We start from the raw sequence: 27,837 nt of genomic DNA, 5'->3' as shown, positions 1-27,837 counted from the left end.
AAAATTCAAGACTTCTTGTCCATAGTTTATTTTTTTTAATTTTACTGTAAACTGATAAATAAATTTGGCCTGTAATGCCACGTATTTTTTAGGAAATAAACTTAATCTATTTACAACTTCTGTTTTATTTATTAACCTCAATCTTTATGAATACACATATTTTCATATGATTACTACTTAGGTGCATATAGATACCCACAGCTACTAGACAATAATCCTAACAGAAATGTACCTATTTGGTTGGGTTTATATTTTATTCACTAGTTGAACTTGTGTGATATTCAAACCATAAAAACGCGTTTTGTTAAATGTACTTCTGATATTAAGTATTGGTTCTAAATAAACAAAATATTTGTGTTAGTATATTATTTATTAATATATTACTTATAAGGCACTATTTAACATAACTAATATAATTCAATTATTAATAATCTTTGTTATTAAAATAATAATGTAAGTAACAACTAAAAATCACACTGTAATAAAAATTATGGCATATTTTTGTATTTAGTAAACAAATTGTAGAGAACTCGTAGTGTCGACTTAAGATCGAGATTCACAATATCTGAAACAAGTAATAACAGATTAAAAAAATAACAATAATTTTTTACATTCTGGTAATTACAAATTCTATTTATAGCGAAATCTGAAATTTAACATATCTCTATATTTCTCTCTAATATATTCGTGAACTAAAACAAAAATGGACATGAATTATTATACTAGATGCTAGCAGCCAATAGTTTAATTATTGGCTTTATTAAATTTTAGTGACCAAAACGATTTTACAGTGCAGTGGACGTTTATTGGTTTTTTTTTATAACACGGGGCAAACGAGCATGCAGCTCGCCTGATGGTAAGGAACTATATTTTAAAATAATAAAACGTCTAAATTGAAATGAAGAAAAAGAAGTCGAATGTCACGACATTTGTAACAAACTATATTTCTTTCAAGTGAATTATAATTCTTATTAATGTTATAAATGTAGAAATTAATGTTTGTTTATTGCCTCTTAACCAGTCACTATGAAGTTTGGTATACACATACTATGTAGGATGGAAAAGAACATAGGCCACTTTCATCCATCAGTAAACATATTTCGGTCACGCGGATGAAATCGCGGGTTAAAAGATAGTATTTGTATATTAATAATATTACCTTCAGGTCTAGCCTTAGGTTTGGCAAGTCCCACATCCTGCATCAATTCAAAAGCAAACGACACATTGTGCACTTTCTGGTCAAAGTCTTGTGGAGTGAGATGGAAATCATAAAGAGGAACAAAAAATCCCTCTAGGAGACCCATCAAAAGACACAAGTAGACGCCATCATGAAACTGTGTGTCTAGATCTGTTACCTCCAAATATACCTTACTAAGGTGCTTATTAACAAATGTTATGAGAGACTGAAAAAGAAATGATTATGTTTACCATAATGAAATAAATTTTAATTATGAAACAGAATATTTAAAATCTTGAACCTTTTACCTTTTTGACGACTTGTAATTTATCAGGTGCATGATCAAACAGAGCATCAAATGCATCCCTTTCACATTTCATACCTAAATCATCATAGGTAGTTGTAATGTCTTCCATAAAACTCCTAAAAAAGTGATTATCTGTTTATAATTGAAATTTTTAGAATTATATATATTATCAGCAATAAAATTATATATTAGTAGGGATATAGACAATGATAATTATTAGCACTTCAAAGTAACTTGAAATTATTTTTATAAGTGCAAATATTTTTAGCTTATCTACAACTTTCATTTTAAATATATTTAATTTGACTGATTTTACCACACTAAGATTGTACCAAAAACATAAAAAGTAAGTTAATACTACCATTAGTATGTAATAAATAACACTTCAACCTATTCTATGCTGGAACCACATGGATTGACACAGCTCGTTACAACATAAATAACATTAAACTATTGCTATAAAATTTGTCACACATACTATTTAGGATAGAAAATACATAAATAGAAGGGCATAGTTTACTTTTTATCCCAGTCATATGGACAAAGTCGCGTAGTAAATAATAGCAGGCAAGGTTTAAAAAAGGTGTTCATACCGGTGAGACAGCTGCATCCCTGGGCTAGTTTCTTTTTTAACAACAAGTACAGCCACTTTTACATTCTCTGGAAGTCGGACCGGAGCTCGAAAATGACGAGCCAAGGCCACCAATAAGTGCAATATCGATACAACACTCTTAGAATGAATAGAATCAACACTCCATTTCTGCGCCGGTTTTGTAGATCCAAAAAGCACCTACAATTGTAACAAATTATTTTTTGTTATAGAATAACAAACTGCAGAATTAATTCTTTAATAACATTATTATACCTTATTTACAGCTCTCAGAACAACAGCTAACTTTTGCCGCTGCCCCTCTTCAGATTGTGTTACTTCTGGTACATCGAGTTTAGTTGCAGTCAGTTTTTCTAGTAGTTTCTGTAATACTTGACCATCATAAAGATCCTCACTAATATCTTTAACAATAATCCTCTGCATGGCAAGTTCATCATTGATCCAATCAATAAGCACTTGAATGAGTTCCTTCACCCGGGGGTCCTCTAAAGACTTGGGTTCAATGATTGCCCTTTCTTCATTATCAACTAAAATTATATTAAAAATAATTAATCAATAACTAAAAAAACCCAGTAATAACAAAATTACCCAAGTGGTATTTGATAGTGGTTCTATCTGATGCAGCAATGTATTGACGTGAATGGACACTATTTTGAAAAGATAAAATAAAGGTAAAAACTTGCTAATTTAATCAGTTTTTGATTTTCTAAGGACTTTCAGTTTGACCCTCGTACTAAGTTAGGATATAATTTATCATGTAATAAATTTCATTCAAATCCATTCAATAGATCTTTTTTGTGCTTCCTTATCTTCATATCTTTTAATACTTAAATGTAAATAAATAATGCAGAATATAGACTTACGCAAACTATATTCTTCTGGAGGTACTTCAGGTGCAGTAGGGCTGCCAGGTGAATCAATAGCATGTTTGCCTTCAGCTTGAACCTCTTGTACTAAACAAAAATACACAATTTATATTATTATAATTTCTTATATTAGTGACACATCATGATACAAATACATCATTTTCTCATTAGAGAAAATTCACTAATATCATAGCCCCATTTGACTTTGTTATAGTTGAGAAAAATTAGTAGGTCAGTGTTAATACAACTTCTCTTCCCACACGAATTTTCATGCACATGTTTATAAAAGTTACGAAATACAATACATACCTTCCTTAATGCGTTTTTTACGTCCAATGGTTCCAAGTTTATCCCATATAGATTCTTCCTTCTCTTCCTTTTTAGGTAAAACAGGAGTACGAGGCGATTTCGGGCGTGGTGAAGACATTTTCCTCTCCTACAGGAAAAATTATGTCAGATGAATCATTCAATATTTAATGCATAATCTAGTTAACAAGTAAATCTCATTTTCCCTTGATCTGTCAGAATTAATAAAGTATAATACAATTTTATTCGCTACCTGTTTTCAATGTATTTCTTCAATTAATACACAAACAACAAAAAAAAAAAGGAAAAGTATTTTGACGAATGAAGAATTGTGATTTCAAGTCTACTCTACTCTTTGCACTACAGATATTATGATACACTCACGTCATTATACTTGTATGCATAGATGAAGGATATACTCAAAGAAGTATTTACGTATTACTCTGCACTGCGCATACTTTGGTTATATACAATACAGTCAGTTTTGTGTAATTTCCGTATTAGCTTTAATTGTATGAATTTGGTAAGAAAAAGTGGTGCCAACGTTTAATTAAATGATGAAATCACAATAGTGCTAACAAAAATACTGTCAAATACTGCCAATGACAAATAGCCGCCATCTAAATTATTAATGAAACAGTTTTAGCTTTGTATTTTATATTTCTTTTTATTTTGACGTGGAAGTTACGACTATAATTGATTCTATTATGAGGTCTACTCTAGAAAATGACAATATATTACGGGAAGTGTTGAAAAGTTGTGCCTGCTATCAATAATGTTACGAAATTGAGATATCAAGGTAATATTGTAAAAATTAATAAACATATTAAACAATTTTAAGAAAAATTTACTTAGTATCATTATAGTCCTATCTACCGTGTAGTCCCGGCATAGAATAGACTACCCCTTTGTTAACACATGAAAACTTTTTGTTATTTATAATAACTTGAATTTAATAAGTAATAAAAAAACTTATTCTTTTTCTAGCTGCCAACAAGTCTTTTATTTCATAAAATTTAAAATATTTTAAAATAAAGCAAACACAGCTAGAACACTAACATTTTTGGTGCCGAAACCCATTTATGAACAAAATGAGCAATCCAAGTGGTGAAACAGTGCAACAATCAGTTGATCTCAAGAGATTCGCTTCGAACGCGGTCGCTGTAAGGCGACCATTACGCGGTTGGAGACTTTTCTCTCATCAGGAGTTGCTGACGCTGAATCGCTACAGCTCCGTAAAGGGGCTCTTGAGGATGCTTATAAAAAATACACGGCCATCAATGTGGGCATCATATATTACGATCCAAGCGACGACGAGGATGAAGCCGAAATGAAAGAACGCTATTTTAAACTGTGTGCTGCATTAAATCAACACACCATCATCAAGACTCTTTCATCAACATGCTCGTCTGCTGTTTCGAAGATTCCGCCCATTGAAATAAAGGTTGATATTTGATGGAAAGGATTTTGCCGACTACGTGCCCTTTATTAATATCTTCACAGCTGTCATCGATAGTGACCATAACCTAAATAATATACAGAAACTAATTTACTTGAAGAAATATTTGCGAGGTAAACCACTTAGCATAATAGACAACTTGCCATTATGTAGCTCGTCATATCAAGACGCACTTATTTTGTTAAAAAATAGATACTATAACCTATTTATGCTTGTAAGTAATTACATAAACAATTTGTTAGATATCAGTCCCATCAGTAGAGGTACCGCTTGTAATTACCGAAACATAATTGTAAAAATTAAACAGTACTTAGCGGCCTTGAAAAGTTTAAATGAACCTATAGAGTATTGGGATTCTTTGTTTGTGAATATAATAACTCGCAAGCTTGACGTTTATACAGTAAAATTCTATCATTGTGAAAGAGATCACGCAGTCAAGCCAACGGTATCAGATCTTGTTTTATTTTTGGACAAAAGAGCGATAGCTCTCGAGTCATGTGGACTGGAGTCAAACAAACAGCAAACAAAAAACATTTCGAAGTCATTTGTAAATTATGTGCACAAGGTCATAGGCTTTATAACTGTCCTCAGTTTGTTTTAATGTCTATTAACAAACGAATTGATTTTGTAAATAATAATAATGTTTATAAAATTTGCTTATTTTCACATGACGGCAAGTGTAAGTATCACTTCAAATATGCAACCTGTAAGTCTGATATGCATAACACGCTGTTGCACATAGACTCATCGCCACCAGCTTCTCTTGTGGCATCTGAAGGCGAGTCAAGCGATAGCGTCGTACAGGCTCAATAAGATCAGGTTATAATGCATACTGTTAATCAAAAAGTAAGTAATGTTTTGTTGCCAACGGTACAAATAGCAGTATTTAATATTAAAAAGAACAAGCACAATATTAGGTATCTAGTCGATTCAAGTAGTGAGTCTTCCTTTTGTACGACGAGACTATTTGAAAAATTAGGTTTTCCTCACTCTGAGTGTCAGAAAAATATTATCACACTTGGACAAAAATCTAATAAAATAAGCAAATATGTAAATATCAATGTTCATTCCATAACCGAATCATTTAGTTTAAATGTACCTTGTAATATTATTAAATCTATAACAATAAAACTTCCACACAAATATATAGATATTACCAATTTCAATGTACCTAAACATGTTGCGCTAGCAGATATGAATTTTCATATACCATCTGAAGTAGACATTTTACTTTCTGCTAATATTTTCTTTCGTATATTAAAGAGCGGTAAAATCAAGGGAGGTCCGTCTGATCCGATCTTTCTTAATACTCCATTTGGCTACATTATTTCTGGCTCATATATATCTTTTAATAATTGCAATTCATTAAATAATGCAGTTGTTTTAAATGCATCAATGGCTAGTCTTGATTTAGAATGCTGCATTCAGCGTTTATGGGAGACAGAAAAGTTTCCTCAGATTTTTAATGAATCTATTCCTGAACATGAATATAGTGAAACGGTTTTCAAAGAACCTGTTAGTATCAAAAATAAGCGTTTTGAAGTAAAATTGCCATTAAAAACAAGTACTGACGGAATAAATTCTGCTGATTCAATTGTATTAGCTTTGCAACGTTTTTATCAATTAGAAAAACGTTCCTTTATTATATGACCTTTATTGTGATTTCATAAATTAATATTTGTCATTAGGTCATGCCAAAATTATAGATATAGACAATTGTAGTGAGTTAGATAAACCATTATACTTTCTGCCCCATCATGGAGTTTTGCGTTTGGATAGGATAACTAATAAGTTACGTACTGTATTTGATGGAAGTGTAAAAAGAGAATTTTCTCACAGTCTTTATGATATTTTATGCAATGGTCCTGTTGTACAAAAACAGTTATTTGATATTATTATGTTATTTTGAACACAAATATGTTATTATGTATGACATTAGACATATATATAGGCAAATAAACTGAAGTTGAATGCATTGTAAGGAAACTGAATCCTTACAATGCATTCAACTTCAGATGCTTACTTATGGTCTTACTTGTTCAGCATACTTGGCTACTAAATGTTTAGTTGAGTTGGCAATTATATATAGATCTGAGTATCCATTAGCAAGTAAAGCCATTATTCGATCATCTTATATAGATGATATACTTACAGGACACGACACTTATGATAAAACTACTGAACTAATTCAAGAATTAAATAATTTACTTAGTTTAGGAAGCTTTGAATTGCATAAATTGTGCATCAATGACATTAATTTATTGAGCGCTATTCCAAAAAATAAATATACATTTGATGAACGTGCTTTAGATCAAGATAAACTGATTATTAAAGCATTAGGTATATATTATGATGCTAAGGCAGACGTTTTCAAAATAAATGGTAAATTACAGAAAAATGCTGCTCATCCAAGCAAATGTAATGTTTTAAGTAAAATCAGCAAATTTTATGATCCAATGGGCTTTGCTAGTCTCATCACGGTACGACCTAAAATGATTTTGCAACAAACATGGCGCTGTAATATTGAATGGGACACTCCTTTACCATCCGATTTGTCTAAAATGTGGCTTTCTTTACGTGATGGTATTATCAATATGCCTACTATAAATATAAAACGTCATGTTGAAGTTAATAGTTCTAAAAATGTGCAGCTCATTAGCTATTGTGATGCTTCGTTGCATGCTTTTGGAGCTACTATTTATATTAAAAATGAGGTTGGAGTATTTTTACTTTGTTCTAAATCACGTATCACTCCTATTAAATCTAAGCTTACAATACATAAATTAGAATTAAATGGAGCTGTACTTTTATGCAAACTTATGTGTAAAATATCTTTTTTATTTTCTAATATACAGAACATTCATTTATTTTGCAATTCTCAATATATTAAATTAGATAGATACAAATGTTAATACTTAACCTGCTCATGTGGGCAATAGAATCAAGAAGATCACAAAGCTTTCAAATAATATGTCATGGCATTATACTTCAACAGCTCTCAATCCTAGTGACATTTTAAGTAGAGGCTGTTATCATACGAAAATTCAAGATAATAATTTGTGGTGGCACGGGCCCGATTATTTAACAGACACAAATAGCAATTATATTTTTATCTAAGTTATGTCGAGTTACCTTTGAACATAAGTCAAAGTGATATAAATGTTAGTTTAGCATGTACAGAAAATATTTCTTTATTGTCTATTTTTACTAAAATATCAAAACTGTTTAAACTGCTACGTATTATAGCCTATGTACTCAGGTTTAAAAATTACTGTAAAACATCAGTACAGTTCAAGTATATACTATTTGTTAAGGAACTTAATGAATCTATGAATTTAATTATTAAGTGTATACAACATTACTTTTGTAATGAAATAAAAGCTATTCAAAATAACAAAACCCTAACTTCGAATCTTAAATCGCTTCATCCATTTATTGATACCAATAATATTTTAAGAGTAGGAGGCCGATTACAAAATGCAAATATTCCATTTTCATCCAAGTTTCCCTTTATTTTGCCTAAGTGTTATTTTACTATTTTAGTCATCACAAACGAACATTTATCTTTAATGCATGTTGGTTTAAAACTTACTTTGAGTAGCCTTCGACAAAAATATTTTATTATCAATGCTATTAAATTAATAAAGAGCGTTATTTATAAATGTACAATATGCTGCAGATTAAAAGCTGAAAGCTCCAAGCAATTAATGGGTTCTTTACCTATGAGTAGAGTTACTCCGGCAAGGGTTTTTTAAAAAGTAGGTATCGCCTACTGTGGACCTTTTGATGTAAAACAGTCAACTTTAAGACGAAGCCAAGGAACCAAGGGTTATGTGGTCGTATTTGTCTGTTTTATCACAAAAACAGTCCACCTTGAAGTCGTAACTGACATGACTATTGATGCATTTTTGGTAGCCCTAAAACGCTTTATAGCTAAATGAGGTTTGCCCTCTGACATATTCTGCGATAAAGCAAAGACTTTTAAGCGAGCACAAACAAAATTTTCTGTATTCTGTAAATTGCTTTTCAAAAAGATTTTATTCATGTTATAAATAATTACACTTGCAGTAAAGGTATTCAATTTCATTTTATACCAGAATATAGTCCCGACCACGGAGGTTTATGGAAGGAACTGTCAAATCTGCAAAGCATTATTTTAAAAGAGTAGTTGGAAATAAAATATTTACATACGAGCAGCTTTGTACAGTGTTTACAGAAATTGAATTTATTCTTAATTCCAGGCCTTTAACTTTATTGTCAACTGATCCGAGATGACTTTTTTAACACCTTGTTATTTTCTTGTGGGTTGCGCATTTCCGCAACCTGATTTAACTTCTATTCCTAATAACCGTTTAAAGTTTTGGCGTAGGTGTGAACAAATACGGCAACATTTCTGGCGGGCCTGGTCCAAAGATTATTTGTTAAATTTACAAAAACGTTACAAGTGGCAATCTGTCACTGAAAATGTACGTGAAGGTATGGTGGTACTAATAGTTGTGCCTAATGCACTTCATTGGCCCTTAGGGATAATTACAAGGGTTTTTTCTGACAGACTCCAAAGTCCGCACTGTTGAAGTGAGAACAGTGTGGACTGAAAATAAAGCAAACAGCTAGAACACTAATATCTTCCTTTCCCGTATTGTAGTATCCCGACTGTTAAGATGCAAACAAGGTATTAATAAACTCTAGTGAAATTTGAAAATAGAAAAAGAAAAATATTATTGCCTAGTAACTCATGTTCAATGAATTGACTTTTGTCTGAAAAAAACTATCTTTACAATTTTTTTTTTTTTTTATATAACAGTGCGATATAGTGTTTCGTGTATTTATAAATTATATAGTGTATGTTATGTTTATTATAAATAAACTGTCAAGTTACTTGGACTAAGAACTAAATCGATTGTGTTTAATACAAGTGCTTTCATGCTGGTCATATTTCTATATTTACGCCTAACAAGGTAGGTATTCAGCTGCAACTCTAACATCGACTAAGGGTCGACAAGTCGACTAAAGGAGAGCGAAGAATGGGTAGCAACGTCCTTCTTAAAACATTTCTAAAAGCCTAACTGCAATTGCCAGCCTGCCTGCCAAGCATGTAAACTACTAACAAAACTCCTCTTATGGGAAATGCAGCTCAATTCAACAGCGGACAGTTAACAGCTAAATTAATAAATAAATACTATACATTTCCATTTTGAAAATTAGGTTGGCCAACATTATAAGGAGGATTTTTGTGTAAATTGGTTAGATATACCTGACCAAGATATTTTACATGCCTTGAATGAAGTGTGACCTTTTTTCCTTTAGTTATATAATTCTTTAAATCCAATATTATTACTGCAATATATTATGAATGACAAATTACTAAAACTATAGAAAAAATATTACTAAGATTTAAAGTACGAACTCAGAAAACATTTGATTATATGAAAATATCGGTTATAAATATTAATATCAATTTAAAAAATCTCAGTAGAAAGACAATATAAGTGCTTTAAAAACTTTTAATATATCAATGTAAGATATGGTTAAGAATACTATGAGTGTATTAAATGTACACGATTTTTTACATAGCTTTGTGTGCAACAACTTTCTACGCTTGATTTAAAATAGACTAGGTTTCTTATATGTTTATCTCTTTCTAACATATTGAAAATAACGTATACATAACAATCTGAATAGAGATAATATATGGCATTACTCACCGAATAAATATATTCGTGAAGCTAAATAAAGGGAATAGGCATATTTTTGAGTTCCATATCTTCCATATTATGTCCATATTCCATTTATCTACATAATAAAATAAGTTAAACCGCTGCTACCACAGCCTGCTGCGTTGGTTACTTTTTTTTTTATGACTTAGGTTGGAGTAGTATACAGGTGTATCATTGTTTGTTGTTGTATTAAACTTGTACACACCATATAAAGAAATCCATTTGTTTATGAGTCCAGAACAACATACTTGTGTTTCTACGATTTTGCATATTCTTTGGTTAGTTATTAAATTTTTTACCTATTTAAATCTTACATAAATTTTATAATCTTTTATTGTGTAAAATATTTAAAACTCGTTCCTAAAAATTTCATGGACGATCAGCAAGTTGTGTACCATCTGCGTTAAACAGTTTGTGGAATCATGTCTAAAAATAGCTTCAAGATTGTATTGCATCACTGACAGTCTTACGAATACATTGTTTCACTTGTTGAATTTAATTTTCGTTGTTTACATAGTGATTTTTTTTTAAAGAATAATATGGAAAAAAGTGGTAATCCGCCTCCATATGGTTGGGGAAATGGCCATACTCTACAACCTCCGCCTGCCGCACCCCCGAGCTACTCACAAGCTGTTGGAGGAGTAGGACCTTCAAGCCCCTATACTCCACAATATCCTGCTTGTAAGTACTCATCTAATCTATCTCATCTAAATTGTTTGTTATATGCACAGACAAGTATTCAAATAATTATAAAATATTACAAGATATGGCCTTGTCACACATTAAACTTTAAAGATTCAAAAATATAAATAAACCCTTACAGTAATCATCTTAATTTTTAAAATATTTGTAGTAATGTAATTAAGGTTGGTATTGATATATCTGAGAGGATAAAAATACTACAGTACTCAAGCACATTCCATTGGGCCCCTGCATTACTGTTTAACCTTGTTCTAGATTATCTACTTGTTAAATAAAATTACCTACTTTTGTCTACTGGAGTCTAATAATTTCAACATCTTGAATGTTTATATTTAATAACTGTGTTATAAACGTCAAAGGTTTTTAAAGCACTTAATTAGTAATAGTGTATTATAAAATTTGGTTTTAAAATGTTAAAAGACAGACCCCTCTTAGTTTTTATATATTAAGTTAGTAAGTTTTTTTTTCTTTGTCTGTGTTTATCTTTCTCCCATATAGTACCTATGTGTGTACCAAATTTCATAATGATTTGTTAAGCTGTTACTATAAGGGAACACACAAACTCATTATCACATGTGTAATATTAATAAAGATGTATATTAAAATACTTTGGTAATTAGTATTAAATTTTTTTTTTTATTTTAATAGTACAAAATTATTTTTAATTTTTTTTAATGGGACTTATTTTCTTTATTACTGACAGAGTATATTTTTGTTAAATAGAGATTTACAATTGATTACATAGTTGTGACATGAAACTAATTTTTTGCAATATTGATGGTTTGCCTGGCCCCTTTATAACAATATGTTTTCCTACTGCTATCAAGCTAATCAGGTTGCGAATTTATCTATTTCTACCTGTATTGGTGGTGTGATGATCACTTATTTACATATAGTTCATATTTCATATCACAACAGAACACAAAAAAATATCTTCATTCTTAATATAACTTTATGAATATCCTAAAATTATATTAAGAATGAAGATATTTTTTAATAGAATGAAAATGAAATGGTAATCTCGCCTATGCTTTCAATATATGGGTAATAGCTCCTCCAGAATGTTTGTTTTTATGAACAGCAGTTCCCACTTTCGATCAAGTGTTTGTCATTCCATGATCTATAAAAAACATAATTTATTAAGGACATTCATATATAATCAATGTGAGCTCAAAAGTGAGTCTTACATCAGTGAAACCAACAATATAATGCATATATTTTAAAATAATATAACTTGGAACATTGCAGCAACAAGTATAAACTATTTGTAAGGCTGGTATATTTATTTTTATTGACACAAAACATGTTCATGAAATGTATAAACATATTTTTCAGTAGTGAAAAGTATAAATGTTAATATATATATATATATATATATATATATATATATATATATATATATATATATATATATATATATATATATATATATATATATATATATATATATATTAATTTAGCTAGATATAATATTTTAGCTGCAGGCCCACCTATCGTCACTACAGTGGTAGCTGTTGGTCCCCATCCAACACATATGATATGTCCAAGCTGTCATGCAGAAATTGATACAGCTACTCAAACAAAGCCTGGCCTTATTGCATATATTTCAGGAGCTATCATATTTCTATTGGGGTAAGTTAAACTTACAGTAATGATATTAATGTCTTCTTAGGAATTCCTAAATATGTGTCGTTCTTTAAATCTATCTTAAATTTTACAGTAATATCTTAAAAATGCCGACTTCAGTTGTGGCAAATTCAGTTATTTCAAAAACTAAAGTGTTGATCCGATTTTTATAAAATTTCTGTAGGACCAAAAGAATTTTGTATATTGGTTTACAACTGTTGGTGTTATGAGGTAATAAACATAAAAAAAATCGAACTTAGAACCACCTTCTTCCTCCTGAATTTGCTTTTGTGACAGCAGAGATACTAAAAACAATTTTATTGTTATGAACGTAATTTTGTGTATAATGAACTTTATAAAATTTGATAAGAATATAATTACTTGCAGATGTGTTTGTGGATGCTGTCTCATTCCTTGCTGCATAGATAACTGTATGGATGTACACCACAAATGTCCTCATTGTGGGGCCTATCTTGGACGTTATCGACGATGAATCGACGCCTGAAATATTTTTTATAGTAATATTGTTTTATAGTAATATTATTATATACGCAATGAATCTAGCACAGATCTGATAACATTTATATGAATGTTTATTCATATAATTTATTGACTCATTATAAGTAAAGATCATGGTCAGATATTTTAACATCATTTAATCTGTTTTAAAGGACAATTTAAAAATTTCTGCCTGTTTAATTACGTTGATGTTTTTCACAATTTTTAAGAATAATATTATAGGTATACTGATTGTATATTATTTATAAAAAGAGTAATAAATATATTTTACTGCCTTATATAATTTTTGATGCTATTGCATTTTTAGTTGACACTGAATATATTTTTTTTTATTACTTTCGTAAAAAAATATTCCTATACCTATTACATAAAATCAACAAATGCAATGATTTTAAATTTGCCTACTTAAACTAAGGTATGTGTAATGTAATATAGATTAGAAATGATCAATTTATTATTTATTTATTTAAATCAAAGCTCTCCAAAACAGTTACGCTCTCGGGCCAATACAAACTGCTGCAGAAATAAATACTTAAATTTTTTGATGAGCAAATACAACTAATATTTTATTAAAATAATTACAACTAAATTGGGAACCTCCCTTTTTCGATGTCGAAGTTTATTAAAAATAAAAGTATTGCGTATTTGTCTTAAATAAAGATTACACCTACCCGCGGGCCGTGCTTTGGATAGTTCTGCAATCATATGTATCAGTTTTCTATATGTATAAGCATAATATTAAATTATTACTCATTTTAGATTAATCATACCTACAGCTTTTATTTAACGTTAATGTAAATAATATAAAAAAAATCTATCAATGAAACAATTTAGTAATTATTTTGTTACCAGCTTGTATTCTGGCATAATAATAACTAGTACTGAGATAGCCATTGTATGGCTAATTGGCATAATGTATATGGTTTTGAACATGTGGTAAAAGATGATTGTACTTTCCATTAATTATATATTATATTTCATGGTTATCTATTGAATAATTATTCTTATGTTACTAATCTACTCGACAGCTACCTACGCGAAGTGGGCGATTAGTTACCTACTTAACATATTTGTTATTTAGGCATTTTATTCAAAATAGTTAAGTTGCGAACTCGAATTAATAACCATTTTTGTAGTCTCAATTTTGATAAGTATGTTTTAGTTTCTGTACGAAACATGTCTTTATTTATTAGTAAAGTTGCTTTCTAGGTAGGTACCAACATAATGTAAAACTACAGTGTATTGATCGATGACATAAAATATTGCTAATCGATATCTTCATATTAAGCATATTAAAATATTGACTGTCGTAATGAATTATGTACTTACCTGTACACGTTAGTATAACCCTTAGGTATAGTAATATACTAAATGAACGAGCCTACGAACAGACTTAGCGTCAGGGCATATGCATAAAATATTATTCGTGTGGTACAATTAATAACGCCTAATTCTATGCGAGTATTTTTGAAACTTTAATGCTATCCCTAAGAAATTTATACGAAAGAGGTATGAAAATTGTTTGAAACTTTTATACTAAATTTTATCAAGTACAGTGCTGTTTGTAAAATTTTGTTCCACATAAAAGTGACTTCAATCCTGACTAATTGACAAAACTTAAACCTGTCGCTTAAAAAAAAAAAAACAATACAAAAAATACAAATACAGTCGAACTGAGAATTTCTTTTGAAGCAGATTAAAAATAGTTTTATATTTATATTATTTAGAATTTTTTTCATATTCAGAATATGAATTAGATATCCTACTATCTGTGTTGTTACTATACTATATCTTGTGTATTACTCTTGTTATTTTCTTTACACTGTATACCTTTATTAGCTATATATGACGATAAACAGATATTAGCAACGAAATTAGACTCGCGTCATACATATAACAGTACGTACGTACGTACGTATTTCTGTAGATTGTTATGTTTGATGTCATCAATATTACTTGTGGTACGAAATTTACATATTATTTATTTAATTTATTATATAATTAACTACAATAACTAGAAATAATTTAATCACAAAATGTTTTCTGATACTTTTACAAAAATAAAAAATGTATTAATACGAAATGTTCGTTCTTTTACCTTTTACCCATTTGTCTTTTGAGGAAATGTTACTTCCCTGGAGTGCTGTAAATTTTTGAAGACAAGTCTAATAATGACAAGTTTTTATTTTAAGATTACGCTAATTATGCGCACAACTTTGGAACTTGGAAGGTCTTGAGGATATCTTAATAATTTGTCGGTTGAAAAAAACACCGTTATAGAGGTGGTTATAACACTTTTAACAGTGTGTAGTTTCCTAACTAAAGGTACAAGTTGATGCAGAGACACACTAAAAGCTTTTTTGAACTGAACATGAAGCTGATAAAAATTGTTCGAAAATCTACGCGGAAATGGAAGCTCTACAAATAAATGATAATTTTAAGGTAACTATCTACTATATATAAATAAATAGTACCCGGATATTAATAAGACATCAAAAATTATTTCAGAGTGAATAATAAACAGTTCTAAATATCTATTGTCTTCCAAAAGGTGGAATTGTTTTTCATTTTGTCTATTATTATCTTTTATTTATAATACCTACTGTAGCCTCATTAGTCCGTTTCAAGCCAATTAGTATTAATATTTGATTTAATAAAGCATTTACATACCAAGGACTTATAATACTTATTGAAATTATTAGTATATTAGTGAAATTAAATTTAAGCACTGACTTGAGGTCAAACTTAATGTTCTTGTGCTATTTATTCTAATCTAGGTTTTGAATGAATCATTTACTTTGTGGTCATTTGAATATGATTCACCTTGTGCTATTCTTAGTTCTAAAAATAAATAATGGTTAGAAACGTAAAATGAAATATATTATTAGTGTAGTTTTTGATCCATATAATTACTTAATCAACTGCAAACCTTGGCATACGCGAGTGTACACCAAAAGCGCAACCGCAAGTGCTTGGGAATCCAAACCCAATACATTGAACAAAAAAAAAATGGAATGGTAACCTTGCTTGCGCTATCGGCCAGCAGTATACGCTGGTGGGGCACTAGTAAGGTGTGATAGGTGAGGATGAAAGCAGTTCAGTTAGCTTGTCTTGACGAATTCCACAAGAATTAACCACGATTGTTTCCAGAGGGAACCACGTGGAGGTCGATCTGATAGGGTATATTTTATTTATTTATTCATTATTGACCACTATTAGAAAAAAAGTCTGGTACAAAAGGCGGACTTAATACTATATAGCATTCTCTCCCAGTCAACCTTTGGCAAAACAGAATTTTTATTATTGCGGTAAAAAAATTATTACACATACAATGGAGTACTACTGCACATTATGATTATATAAATATATATACAGGAATACATTAAATAAATATAAATATACAAATATGTCCTAAAAACATACATATAAATATACCTACGTACTTATAGATTATATACGATAACACAAATAAATACCGATAGAGATCAAAAGTGATGAAGATGAAGAATTGCTTTCCCAGCTTTTTCAAAAGATATTCATAGACTTTTCTCTTAAAAATATATTTGTTAGACATTTGTCTTATGTCCATGGGTAGCGCATTCCAGAGTCGTGAGATCTCAAGAGTAAAAGAATTGAAAACAAAAGCAGAACGATGTAGAGGAATAGATAGAACAAGAGAGTCGTTAGAACGAAGTTCGCGTGTATGAGAATCTCAGAGATATTTGATCTATACGGGAAATGGATCTGGGCTAGCCCCGACGGATATACGAGGAATGAGATAGATTTCATTAAGAAGACAAATCGTCATTTGTTCAATGATGTCTCAGTGAACAACAGGTTTAAAACCGGAAGTGATCACCGACTGGTAAGAGGCACATTGAACCTGAATATTAGGCTAGAAAAGTTTCGTTTAATGAAGTCTATGCTTCGACCTTCGTATTCCCTCATCGAAATCCCTGAGAGTTATCAACTCGATTTGTCGAATTGCTTTCAATACCTGATGAACAGTAAAACAGCGGACGATATCAACAATAAGCTAGTGGAAACTGTTTAAGCAGCCCAACGCTCAAAAAGAACCCAAAAGCTCTCTGATCGCACTCTGGATCTTATGAAGAAGCGGCGTGAATTATGGTCCCAGTCTTCAAGGTCTGCGTCAGAATATAGACAGCTTAATAAGCAAATCTCCAAATGTATATGGCGTGACATACGCCAGTTCAATACTTTATGCATTGAATTGGCAATAGAGCGGAACCAAGGCTTAAAAGTGTTCGCCAGAGATTTGGCTATTGGGCGAAGCTAATTGAGAAAGTTGAAGACCGATGCCGGTGATATAATTTCCGCTGCATCTGAGATTTTGAGTGAGATTGAGAAGTTCTATGGACAACTGTACACAACGTTGTTAACACCGCATACCAATGCGTATAACGACCAAAGAGCAAAAACCACCCGACACCATACCGATGATATCCCGGACGTTAGTTTGCAGGAGATTGAAATGGCCCTCAAACATTTTAAAAACGACAAGGTACCTGGGGAGTACAGAATTACAGCAGAGCTTCTGAGAGCGGATGGAAAACCGGTACTTGTAGTCCTTTAGAAGCTATTTCTTTTCGTCATCCATAACGGTGGTACCCCAGAGGCATGAAGCAGATGTGCGGTGGTCCTGTTCTTCAAGAAGGGTGATAATACCCTATTGAAGAACTGTAGATCGATACCCCTTCTGAATCGCGTCTACATACTGTTTTCGAGAGTCATGAAAAATCCTCTTACGCGCTAACTCGACGATTTCCAGCCACCCGAATAAGCTGGCTTCCGAAAAGGCTTTAGCACTATAGATCACATACATACGCTACGGCAGATTATACAGAAGGCCGAAGAGTATAATCTGCCACTATGTCTGGCGTGTGTGAATTATGAGAAAGTTTTTGATTTGGTCGACACATGGGCGTTACTACTGTCCCTCCAGTGGTGCCAGATTGACTATAGGCGTATCGAAGTATTGAAATATATGTACAGTAAGGCTATGATGTCTATTCAAGTACAGAACCAGAGTACGAAACCCATCCCAGTGCAGAAAGGTGTAAGGCAGGGTGACGTTATACCCTAAATTCTTCACAGCTGCATTGGAAGATGATTTCAAACTCTTGGACTGGAAAGATATGGTTTAAACATTAATGGCGAATACATCACTCATCTCCGTTTCGCCGATGACATAGTAATTATGGCGAAATCTCTGGAGGATCTGAATACTATGCTTAATGACCTCAATGGTATTTCTCAAGAGATAGGTCTTAAGATGAACATGGATAAGATTAAGATCATGTCCAACGTACATGTCAAATGGTTACGATTGAGAACACTACGCTTGAAGTTGTCGGTGAGTATGTATACCTGGAACGAGTTGTCCGAATGGGAAAGTCCAACTTCGACCGAGAGGTCAACCGACGAATTCAACTCGGTTGGGCAGTGCTCGGGAAATTACGCCGCATCTTTTCATCCAAAATACCTCAGAATTTGAAGACGAAGGTCGTTAACCAATGTATGTTGCCAGTGATGACTTACGGAACTGAAATGTACTCCTACATGATTACCCGTATTCAAAAACTATAAGTTACTTAGTGGGCTATGGAGAGAGCTATGCTCGGAGTCTCTTTGCGTGATAGAATTCGAAACGAGGATATCCGCAAAAGAACCAATATAACCGACATAGCCTAAAGGATAAGCAAGCTGAAGATGCAATGGGCTAGTGGATGGAGTGACGATCTGAAAAGCGTTGCACGGAGTCAGTGGATGCAGGTGGCTCAGGACCGATCTTTATGGCAGTCTATGGGAGGGCCTTATGTCCAGCAGTCTTGTTGTTACTAGTATATTTTCTCACAGTCTATTGTGGAATGCTCTCGCTCGGCGGCGAACAGAAGTAGATGGAGACGTATTGAGAAGACCTCAATCGCGAAGGAGAGTCTCATCGACGATCTACTGTCATTGTGAAAACCACGACCACTCTGTCAAGAGTGTACGACTGAAGACAATATAAGTTACTTGGATCCAGACCTGTTCTGGGCAAATCCTATGACCAAGATGCACACAATAACATTACTCAGTTCCCTCAGTCTTCCCAAGCAAATGACTGTACCATCAAGTATCATCATTGAATCAACAATGACCCTCATTAACCCCAAATGACAAGGGATTGTAAGTAATGGATTCTAACAGCCCTATTACTGGCAATATACCCTATCAGTTCGACCTTCACATGTTTCCCCTTGAAAATTATCGTGGTTAATTCTTGTTGAATTCTTCACGATGAGCCAACTGGCCTGCCTTCATCCTCATCTATCATCTGTCACTGGTGCCCTGTCAGCGTATACCGATAGCGCAGGTTTACCATTCCATTTTCACCCATTCAAAAAAAACCCCAAATGACAACTTAATAGAATTACTTACGTGTTCATTAATTAACATTTTATCTACCCAACGTCATTTTATTGATCCAGCAACTTCTAATAAAGTTCATTTCCCCTAATAGATCAAGCAGTTCTACAGTGGAATGTTAAGAGTCACAGACATAAGATGCCAGGCCTTATTTATCTCAACTAATAACCACTCTTCAAATAATAACCATCTTCTCCAATGTAATGCAATGAATGCATCGATAGTATTAGACAACGCAATGAGACAGAGAATAAGTACAAGTTAGATATGTCTACGACAAATTACGTTAATTTTCGTAAAGTTTGTGTATAAACTAAGAACACCACTATCCCTAGTGTAAAAAAAACTTTTCATAGGTTATATAACCTTTTCAATGAGAACTCCAATGATACAACACCTGGTTACGGAGAATTTAGATTAACTCCGTAGATCGTCTAAACATCGTCGTACCTTGTAGTACTTAAACCAGTGGTTTGAAGACCATAGTCTATTGCTCTTCATTCCTAAATGCTCTGCGGTTGTTTTCATTCGCAAGAGACAAATTCTTGACATCCATTTATCTCTTAATGGTGAATAATTAAGATTAAAGACAAGGCAAAATTTCATGGTATTATCCTTGATTCCAGACTTACAGACCTTCATTATCTTTCCTTCAGATCTGACAAGTGTGAAAGCGGATAGACTCCAAGCTAGGACGTTTACGCATTATTCTAGATTCAATGCAGTCTTCTCCAATTAACGCAGTTCAAGTAGAATGTATTAATCCCCCTTTACATCTCCGTAGACAATTCCTCTCCGATCGATTTTTCCTAACATTGCACAATATATCACCCTCTACTCCCTATATTAGAATCCATATCTAATTTAATTCCTTCCTCTTCATATTGGTCACACAAGGCCTATATTTTTACACAAGATTAGAGTATGTGACCACTTTTTATGTGAATGTAGTTTGGATGAAGGAACACTAGAACACCTGTTTTTCGACTGCACAAAACTATCAGTCCCACTGTAAGACCTGTACCGCTCTCTAATGTCGCATTGCCCTTTTACGAGTATATTGTCCCTCTTAAAGGTGTATTCCTCATTATTTGTATTAATACTTATATATTGTATTCATTTTTAGCATGCAATTTTCACACCAAATCATATACCTAGTTCATTATCGGCTAGATTTAAGAACCACAGAAATAAAAATATTTCATCGTGCCATGACGTCGACAGATTCACCAATAAAAATTGGTGGCAGCCATTTAAATTGAAAGAAAAAGAAATATATGTTATAAAGCTTATCACAGTTATAAGTTTAATTATTTACTAATAATAAGGTAAAATTAAATCACCAAGCGGAACTATATTTACAAATAATTACACGCTTTAAATTAATATAATACAATATATATTTAGGAAAACAGTGCATAGTATGTTTTTAAATGTTCCTGAAAAACTAACTTAAAATCTGATATATGTTATATCTTGATCTAGAAGTGGTCTATTTAATTAGTATTCCGACTTCTGCAATCCATGCGTACAAAGCAGGCAGTGGATAAATTCTACTCAGCTAGTTTTTAATAAAATGTTGAAATTAAATTTAGATGTATGAAGTTTAAGAAGAATATCATTGATAATTAATGATGAATAAGTATTATATAAAAAGATATTTAAGCTGACGTAGCCTTTTGTTTTTTATTTGTTACCTATTTTATAAAAATGTTCTGTTTGAAAAAAGGCTTACAACTGTTATGACAAAACAAAGGGACAAAATTTAGAAACTAGCAATACTTAACAGTCAGTTCGTCATGTCAAGTTAAGTCAGTTGGGTATATTCCTTAGACATAGTCTTTCTAATCTGTGGCATAGTCATTTAAAATCAGATTGTCAAGTGCTATTTGTTCTTATCGAAGAATTCACATTATTTTCATTTGTGTTGGAATTTTATGAATTAAAGTAAACTTTAACAATATGTCTTGGTTATTTGGATACAGTACAAAACCTCCGCAACCTCCTTCAGATGACCCACCCTCAGAGAACGACGGTGCAGCGGCATCTCCGATTAACCTTTCTAAATCGGAAAGGAAAGCTATGGAAGCTTATCGGTTTGATTCTAGTGCCTTAGAAAGAGCAGCTCAAGCCGCTAAGGAGCTGGAAAGATCAAGTAAGTCCATTCCAATAAAGTCTTATCAGTCACGTTTCATAGTATTGCATAATGCGACCGCATAACCTCTAAGTCTTCTTATGTCTGCTCGAACGAATTGTTTAATTTTCTGAGGTTAATTTTTTATTAGGTTATCTACTGTGACCAGAAAAATATAATTCCCATATAAATATACGTTAATTTTACATGCCGAAACAAGCTAGATGTGTAGTGGTGTAATATTTGCACTTCCATCTTTGTTAACAGTATTTATTCTCAATAAATATTATTATTATTTCATCAAATAAGATTGTTCTAACCTGTACATTTAGTAGTGAATCTGATTAAATTTCGAGATTGCCTATGTTCAAAAATAAAAAATTAAGATTCAGAAATAATGATGATCTTGTAACCTAATATATTAGTTTGATAGTTTCGTGATATTACTTTTTTATCATCATCATATCAGATACTACTTTACTGCTGAACAAAGCCCGAAGAATAAGCAAGCTAAAGTAGCAATGGGCTAGTCCTATAACTTGAAGAATTAACTTATACAGACAAATGCAGTCTAGGATGACTCCTCCACTAAATGGATTGACAACCTTTAATGTATTGTAGGGTGTTAGTGGATTTTAGGCGATTTAGGACTACTTCTTATGGCAGGCTATGGGGGAGGCTGACTGTTTTATGGATCATCATATATAAAGTTTTTGATAACTGACCTGAATCTATTATAAATTTAGTTCATGTGAACCACATTTCTAATAGATTTAGAGCAAAGATATTAAAAATTTTGTATATGATGATCTATAAAACAGTCAGCCTCCTTAGAATAAAAAAAAATCATTGTGTTATCAAATTGAAATTTTAGTTATAGACATAAGTTGTGAGAAATGCTGCCTTAGAGTCAACCCCAATAGTAATTTATTTTACAAAATTGAATAGGGAAAGTTTTTCCCGTTAAAGTTTAACTTGATTTGAGCACATTATTTTTTATATTCACATACATAGACACACACATCTTGCAACTTTTTATTATTTAATTTATATGATTGACATAAATTATAGGACATGCAAAAGAGGCATTGGAGCTTAGCAAATTACAGGAGGCAACTAAGCAACAAGAACAATTAGCAAAAATTAAAGAATATGAGGCAGCAATTGAACATGCAAAAGTTGATCAGAAAAAAATTGACTATGAAGAGAGACGTAAAACATTACAGGTAGGTAAAATGATAATGTATTTAAGCAATTTTAAAATAGAAAAGTGTAATATCTACAAATAAAATAATATTTTATTTAGGAAGAAACAAAACAACACCAAATGAGAGCTCAGTATCAAGACCAACTTGCTAAAAAGCGATATGAAGAACAATTAATACAACAACAGAAAAGTCAGGAAGAGATACTGAGAAAGTAAGTTATTAGTATAGTTTTGATTATATTATTAATATAAATGACAATTATTACATGTATCTTAACCTAATATATAATAACTCATTTTGGTAATTATATACAATATATATTTAGGCAAGAAGAAAGTGTTGCAAAACAAGAAGCTCTGCGTCGTGCAACTATTGAACATGAGATGGAACTTCGAGAAAAGAACAAAATGAAACTTATTGAAGCAGAAGCTAGAGCAAAGGCTAAGGCTGAACGTGAAAATCGGGATATTACAATTGAACAAATTAGATTGAAGGCAGCCGAAAACAGAACTACTATTTTAGAAAGTATCAAGTGAGTTACCCTTAACTGTAAAGTTATAGTTATGCAATTTTTTATTTGGCTCACATTAAAATTTAAGATTTAAGAGTTTCTTATTCTTTTAGTATTAAACATCATAATTGATTTGGAATCTTAGATTAGAAATATTACAGAAACTAAACTCGAACTTAAGTAATTATGTTTATTTGTTTAGTTCAAGATTAAACAACTGAACAAAATAAATTAGCTTTTGTATAGTAAAATTTTTAATAGAATAAATGATTATTTATTCTACTCCAACATGATTAACATTTCATGACTCTTTGTATTTATTTAAGTTTTAAATTGTAGTAGTCGCCTTTTTTGCGCAGGCCTTCTGTACTAACAGAGGTATAATAATTATGTATATTTTTTTTCCTCAAACTGCAAAATATTAATTTACCTGTAAAAAATCATTGTTGCAAGTCAGTAATTGTTGTTTTTATTTATTTAAGATATTTTCATATAATGATTTAAAGCTGTTAAATATTCAGAAATCCTAAACTACCACATGACAGACTTATTATTTTTATTACTCGAAATTATAGTGAGTTTAATGTTAATACACAGGACTGCGGGGACTGTCATAGGAGCTGGATTGAATGCACTTGTCACAGACTGGGATAAAACTTTAGCAGCAGCTGGTGGTTTGTCTCTGGTAGCTCTTGGTGTGTATACAGCCAAAGGAGCAACATCAGTAACTGCAAGATTCATTGAAGCGCGCATTGGTAAAAGATTTCATATTGTCATTCAATAATAAAAGTGTTTGTTATGCATGATTTGGCTTAATTTCTGTCCTTCTTTTCTATTCTCTTGTAAGCTTAGTCCTATCTCTATCTCTTAGATTTATCTATTCCATCAACAAATCTTCTTCATGTATTCACTCTGTATATCCTTTTCCCTTTCTTTTTCTCCTTTGCCTTTATATATATCTTTGCAGTTTCATTGTTCCATCTGTTATTTATATCTACCATGAGATGTATCCACCCCCATTTTCTTAATTTTACAAAGTATCATCCTTTGAAAGTTACTAATCAATATAAAATTTCAGGAAAGCCTACCTTAGTGAATGAAACGTCAAGATTCTCTTTATTAGAAGCAGTCAAACACCCTATACTAACAGTATCTAGAGCAGTAACTAGCTTCAGAAAGCCATCCGATGCATTGGCCGGCGTAGTCCTTGCGCCTACATTGGAGAGAAGACTTCGAGATATTGCTATTGCTACAAAAAATACTAGGCTAAATAAAGGGTTTTATCGTAATTTACTTATGTATGGTCCTCCTGGTACTGGAAAAACATTGTTTTCCAAGGTAAACAATATTTTAAGTTACATTAATTTCATTGCTCATGTGTTGGTTTGAATTGAGTGTAAGAGCTCGAGTTAGATTCTTAAAATTCTAGTAGTATTTATTAATAAATACTTTACCCAGACAGAAACATTGTATTCTTATTTCATTACGACACTACATGCATATTATTTTATTGAAGTAATCCATTCATATGGTTATTTATGTTATTATTACTGTATTATTGTTTTAGAAACTTGCAAAACATTCAGGTATGGATTACGCAATTTTAACTGGAGGCGATGTTGCACCTATGGGTAAAGATGCAGTTGCTGCTATTCATAAGGTATTTGATTGGGCAAATACAAGTAGAAAAGGTAATTTTTAAAATAATATTTAGTAATGTAATATATGGCCAATTTAGAATTTGTTTTATATCTATATATTTTTTTAGGCGTCCTTCTGTTCATTGACGAAGCTGATGCATTTTTACGCAAACGTTCTTCAGAAAGAATAAGCGAAGATTTAAGAGCAGCTCTTAATGCTTTTCTGTATCGTACGTCTGACCAAAGTAGTAGAATCATGTTGGTACTTGCTTCCAATACTCCTCAACAGTTTGATTCTGCTATCAATGATCGTCTTGATAAGATGATTGAATTTGGACTGCCTGGACATGAAGAACGAGAGCGTCTGATCCGTCTCTATTTTGATAAATTTGTACTACAACCAGCTTCAGAGGGGAAGAGGTTAATATTTTATCATGGTAATATTTTTTTAATTGAATATAATTCCTGATTGTACTTATTTATATGTTATTACAGACGTTTGAGCGTGGATCAGTTCGACTATGGCGCCCTATGTTCTAATTTGGCGGCACGTACAGCTGGTATGTCAGGCCGCTCGCTGTCTAAGCTGGGTGTAGCGTGGCAAGCCGCTGCTTATGCTTCCGACGATGGCCGACTTACTGAACAAATGTGCATTGATATATGTGACGATGCAGTTAGGGACCACAGACAGAAGGTATTTATATTTGGTTGCAATTTTTAGATTGATAAAATTAATAAAAAACAAATTATTGTCATACCTTCATGTACGATGACTGTTTTTAGAGTGTAAAATGCACAATTAAGTTTACACATTCATTGAAATAGTGCTTTCTTATTAAGTATTATTATTATGATATATTTTTAAATAATTTTAACGGGAGAAATAATATATAACTTTTTTCAGATGGAATGGTTATCTACTGAAGAGAAATCGCGTAGTATGATGCCTTATCTTCTAGACTTGCCTCCACTAGACAATTCTGACGAAACACAGTCTAAAATTGTTCAAAATGAACAACCTGCTAAAGCTGATATGCCTTCTAGAAATAAATCTGTATCCAAGAAGACATCAGCGAAGACTGTCGAAACTGAAAAGTGACAATGTCTTTCAAACACAAATAAACCAGAAAGTTTATCACATATAAGCATAAGTTCCACCAGTAAATATAAAAAGAACTGTGATACGAATAATAAATACCTATATGATTTTAAAACATCACAATTAAATAAATACATAGTACTGAGCGAGCGTGACATGAAAACATTAAAAAAAATATCTCAGAAAATGAGAAAGAAGGTTTGATTATAGATTTATTGTTATAAATGCGTAGTGTGGTTTTATCTGTGTACTGATACTTAAAAAAATATGTATAATTTTATAAAAACAATTTTATTATTTACATATGATTTTGCATAACTTGGTCTGAGTTGGTACCTGCATTCCTAGTGTTTACAAATAAATTAGGATAAGAATTGATTTATTTTATCACATAAAAAAAATAATGTGTTATAGGACCGAAATAATAGTGTAATGTGTGTTAGAATATGAAAGTACCGAATTTTTTATGTTCAAAGAGAATGACGAGTAATAGGCGTAATATTTATATAAGTATAGAATGGAATGCTTATGTTAGAATTTTATATTCTTTGTATTGACTAATATAATTATATAATATCATTAATTTGAAAAAGTATGTTCAATGATGCTTTATATGTATTATAAATATCTTTTTTTCATACCGAGCTCATTATGGATTACGCAGGATGCCAATGATGACGTTTATTCTTTTTTGGTGCAAATGGTGTAGATATAAATTATATAACAAACACTCACGTTTCATCTCCTAGCCTTTATAATACTGGCAAAAAATAACTTATAGTTTTGTATTGTATGCATGAACGGCAATCGAGGATGGGTTGGCCAATAACAAAATATGGTTTATGTATCAAATATTAAACAAAACATTTGAAATGAGTAATAAAGAAGTATACAATACCTTACTATATAATAAGTATACCCACCTTAGCTCCGTTACTGGTTTCTTGCTATTAGTATTTTTTAAATTTTCACTTTGATCGCAATGCAACATATCTACGCCCTTTGTAATGCATAATTAAATTAATATCAGTTTATGCATAACGATGCTGATTATTGGTAATAAAGAATATGTCATTTCGTATTATTGAAACGGATTAATTTTTTTAACGTATAACCTATTAAGTTATACGACAGGCGTTAACCACAGCTGGTATTGTAGTAACTATACATCATAAATAGTGCTATATGTTTTTTTTTTGTAAAAAATTCGCTTCCTAAAATTGGCACATTCTTGAGATGTTTTATGAAATTTGTGAAGTCTATTTGTATTCCAGTACAAAATATTTCTGTAATTGTTCTCAAAGTGTTTAAGTATGAATAATAATTATACAAAATAAATGGAAATAGGAATATTTGTACACGCTTGTCATTCACGTATGTTTACTATTAAATATACATTAGTGAATGATTGTAATTATTTATAGACTACTAAATAGTGTAATTATTAATATGCTATTAATTATATAACCGTAATGATTTTATTACAACTTGTTGTATGTAGTTATTAGAAAATGTTCATAAATA

General features: G+C 31.5%; 3 protein-coding genes across 3 annotated transcripts; 2 read left to right on the top strand and 1 right to left on the bottom strand.

Moving 5' to 3' along the window:
- Positions 1-351: 351 nt before the first annotated feature.
- Positions 352-3,672, bottom strand: LOC113519429 (beta-parvin). Its single transcript, XM_026904548.3, has 8 exons — positions 3,520-3,672; positions 3,270-3,396; positions 2,958-3,047; positions 2,350-2,621; positions 2,078-2,274; positions 1,486-1,600; positions 1,160-1,403; positions 352-565 (listed from the first exon to the last, which is right to left on the bottom strand). Exons 2-8 carry the CDS (start codon positions 3,385-3,387, stop codon positions 489-491), a joined length of 1,113 nt encoding a protein of 370 aa, XP_026760349.1. The 5' UTR covers positions 3,388-3,396; positions 3,520-3,672; the 3' UTR covers positions 352-488.
- Positions 3,673-10,470: 6,798 nt separating this feature from the next.
- LOC113520579 (LITAF domain-containing protein) lies at positions 10,471-15,372 on the top strand. Its single transcript, XM_026905957.3, has 4 exons — positions 10,471-10,720; positions 10,976-11,123; positions 12,623-12,776; positions 13,158-15,372. The coding sequence occupies exons 2-4, from the start codon at positions 10,982-10,984 to the stop codon at positions 13,261-13,263; spliced, it is 402 nt and encodes a 133-aa protein (XP_026761758.1). The 5' UTR covers positions 10,471-10,720; positions 10,976-10,981; the 3' UTR covers positions 13,264-15,372.
- A 6,163-nt stretch (positions 15,373-21,535) lies between these two features.
- On the top strand, positions 21,536-27,837 carry LOC113520612 (ATPase family AAA domain-containing protein 3A homolog). The gene is made up of 10 exons (XM_026906000.3): positions 21,536-21,876; positions 22,927-23,081; positions 23,162-23,274; positions 23,389-23,595; positions 24,172-24,329; positions 24,653-24,912; positions 25,142-25,265; positions 25,343-25,634; positions 25,710-25,908; positions 26,119-27,837. Exons 1-10 carry the CDS (start codon positions 21,684-21,686, stop codon positions 26,311-26,313), a joined length of 1,896 nt encoding a protein of 631 aa, XP_026761801.1. The 5' UTR covers positions 21,536-21,683; the 3' UTR covers positions 26,314-27,837.

Source organism: Galleria mellonella, unplaced genomic scaffold (genome assembly GCF_026898425.1).
Source record: "Galleria mellonella isolate WM207_F2 unplaced genomic scaffold, CSIRO_AGI_GalMel_v1 utg33, whole genome shotgun sequence".
Classification (NCBI taxonomy): Eukaryota; Metazoa; Arthropoda; class Insecta; order Lepidoptera; family Pyralidae; genus Galleria; species Galleria mellonella.
The sequence above is the reverse complement of the archived record's forward strand: the minus strand, read 5'-3'. Positions and strand labels throughout refer to the sequence as shown.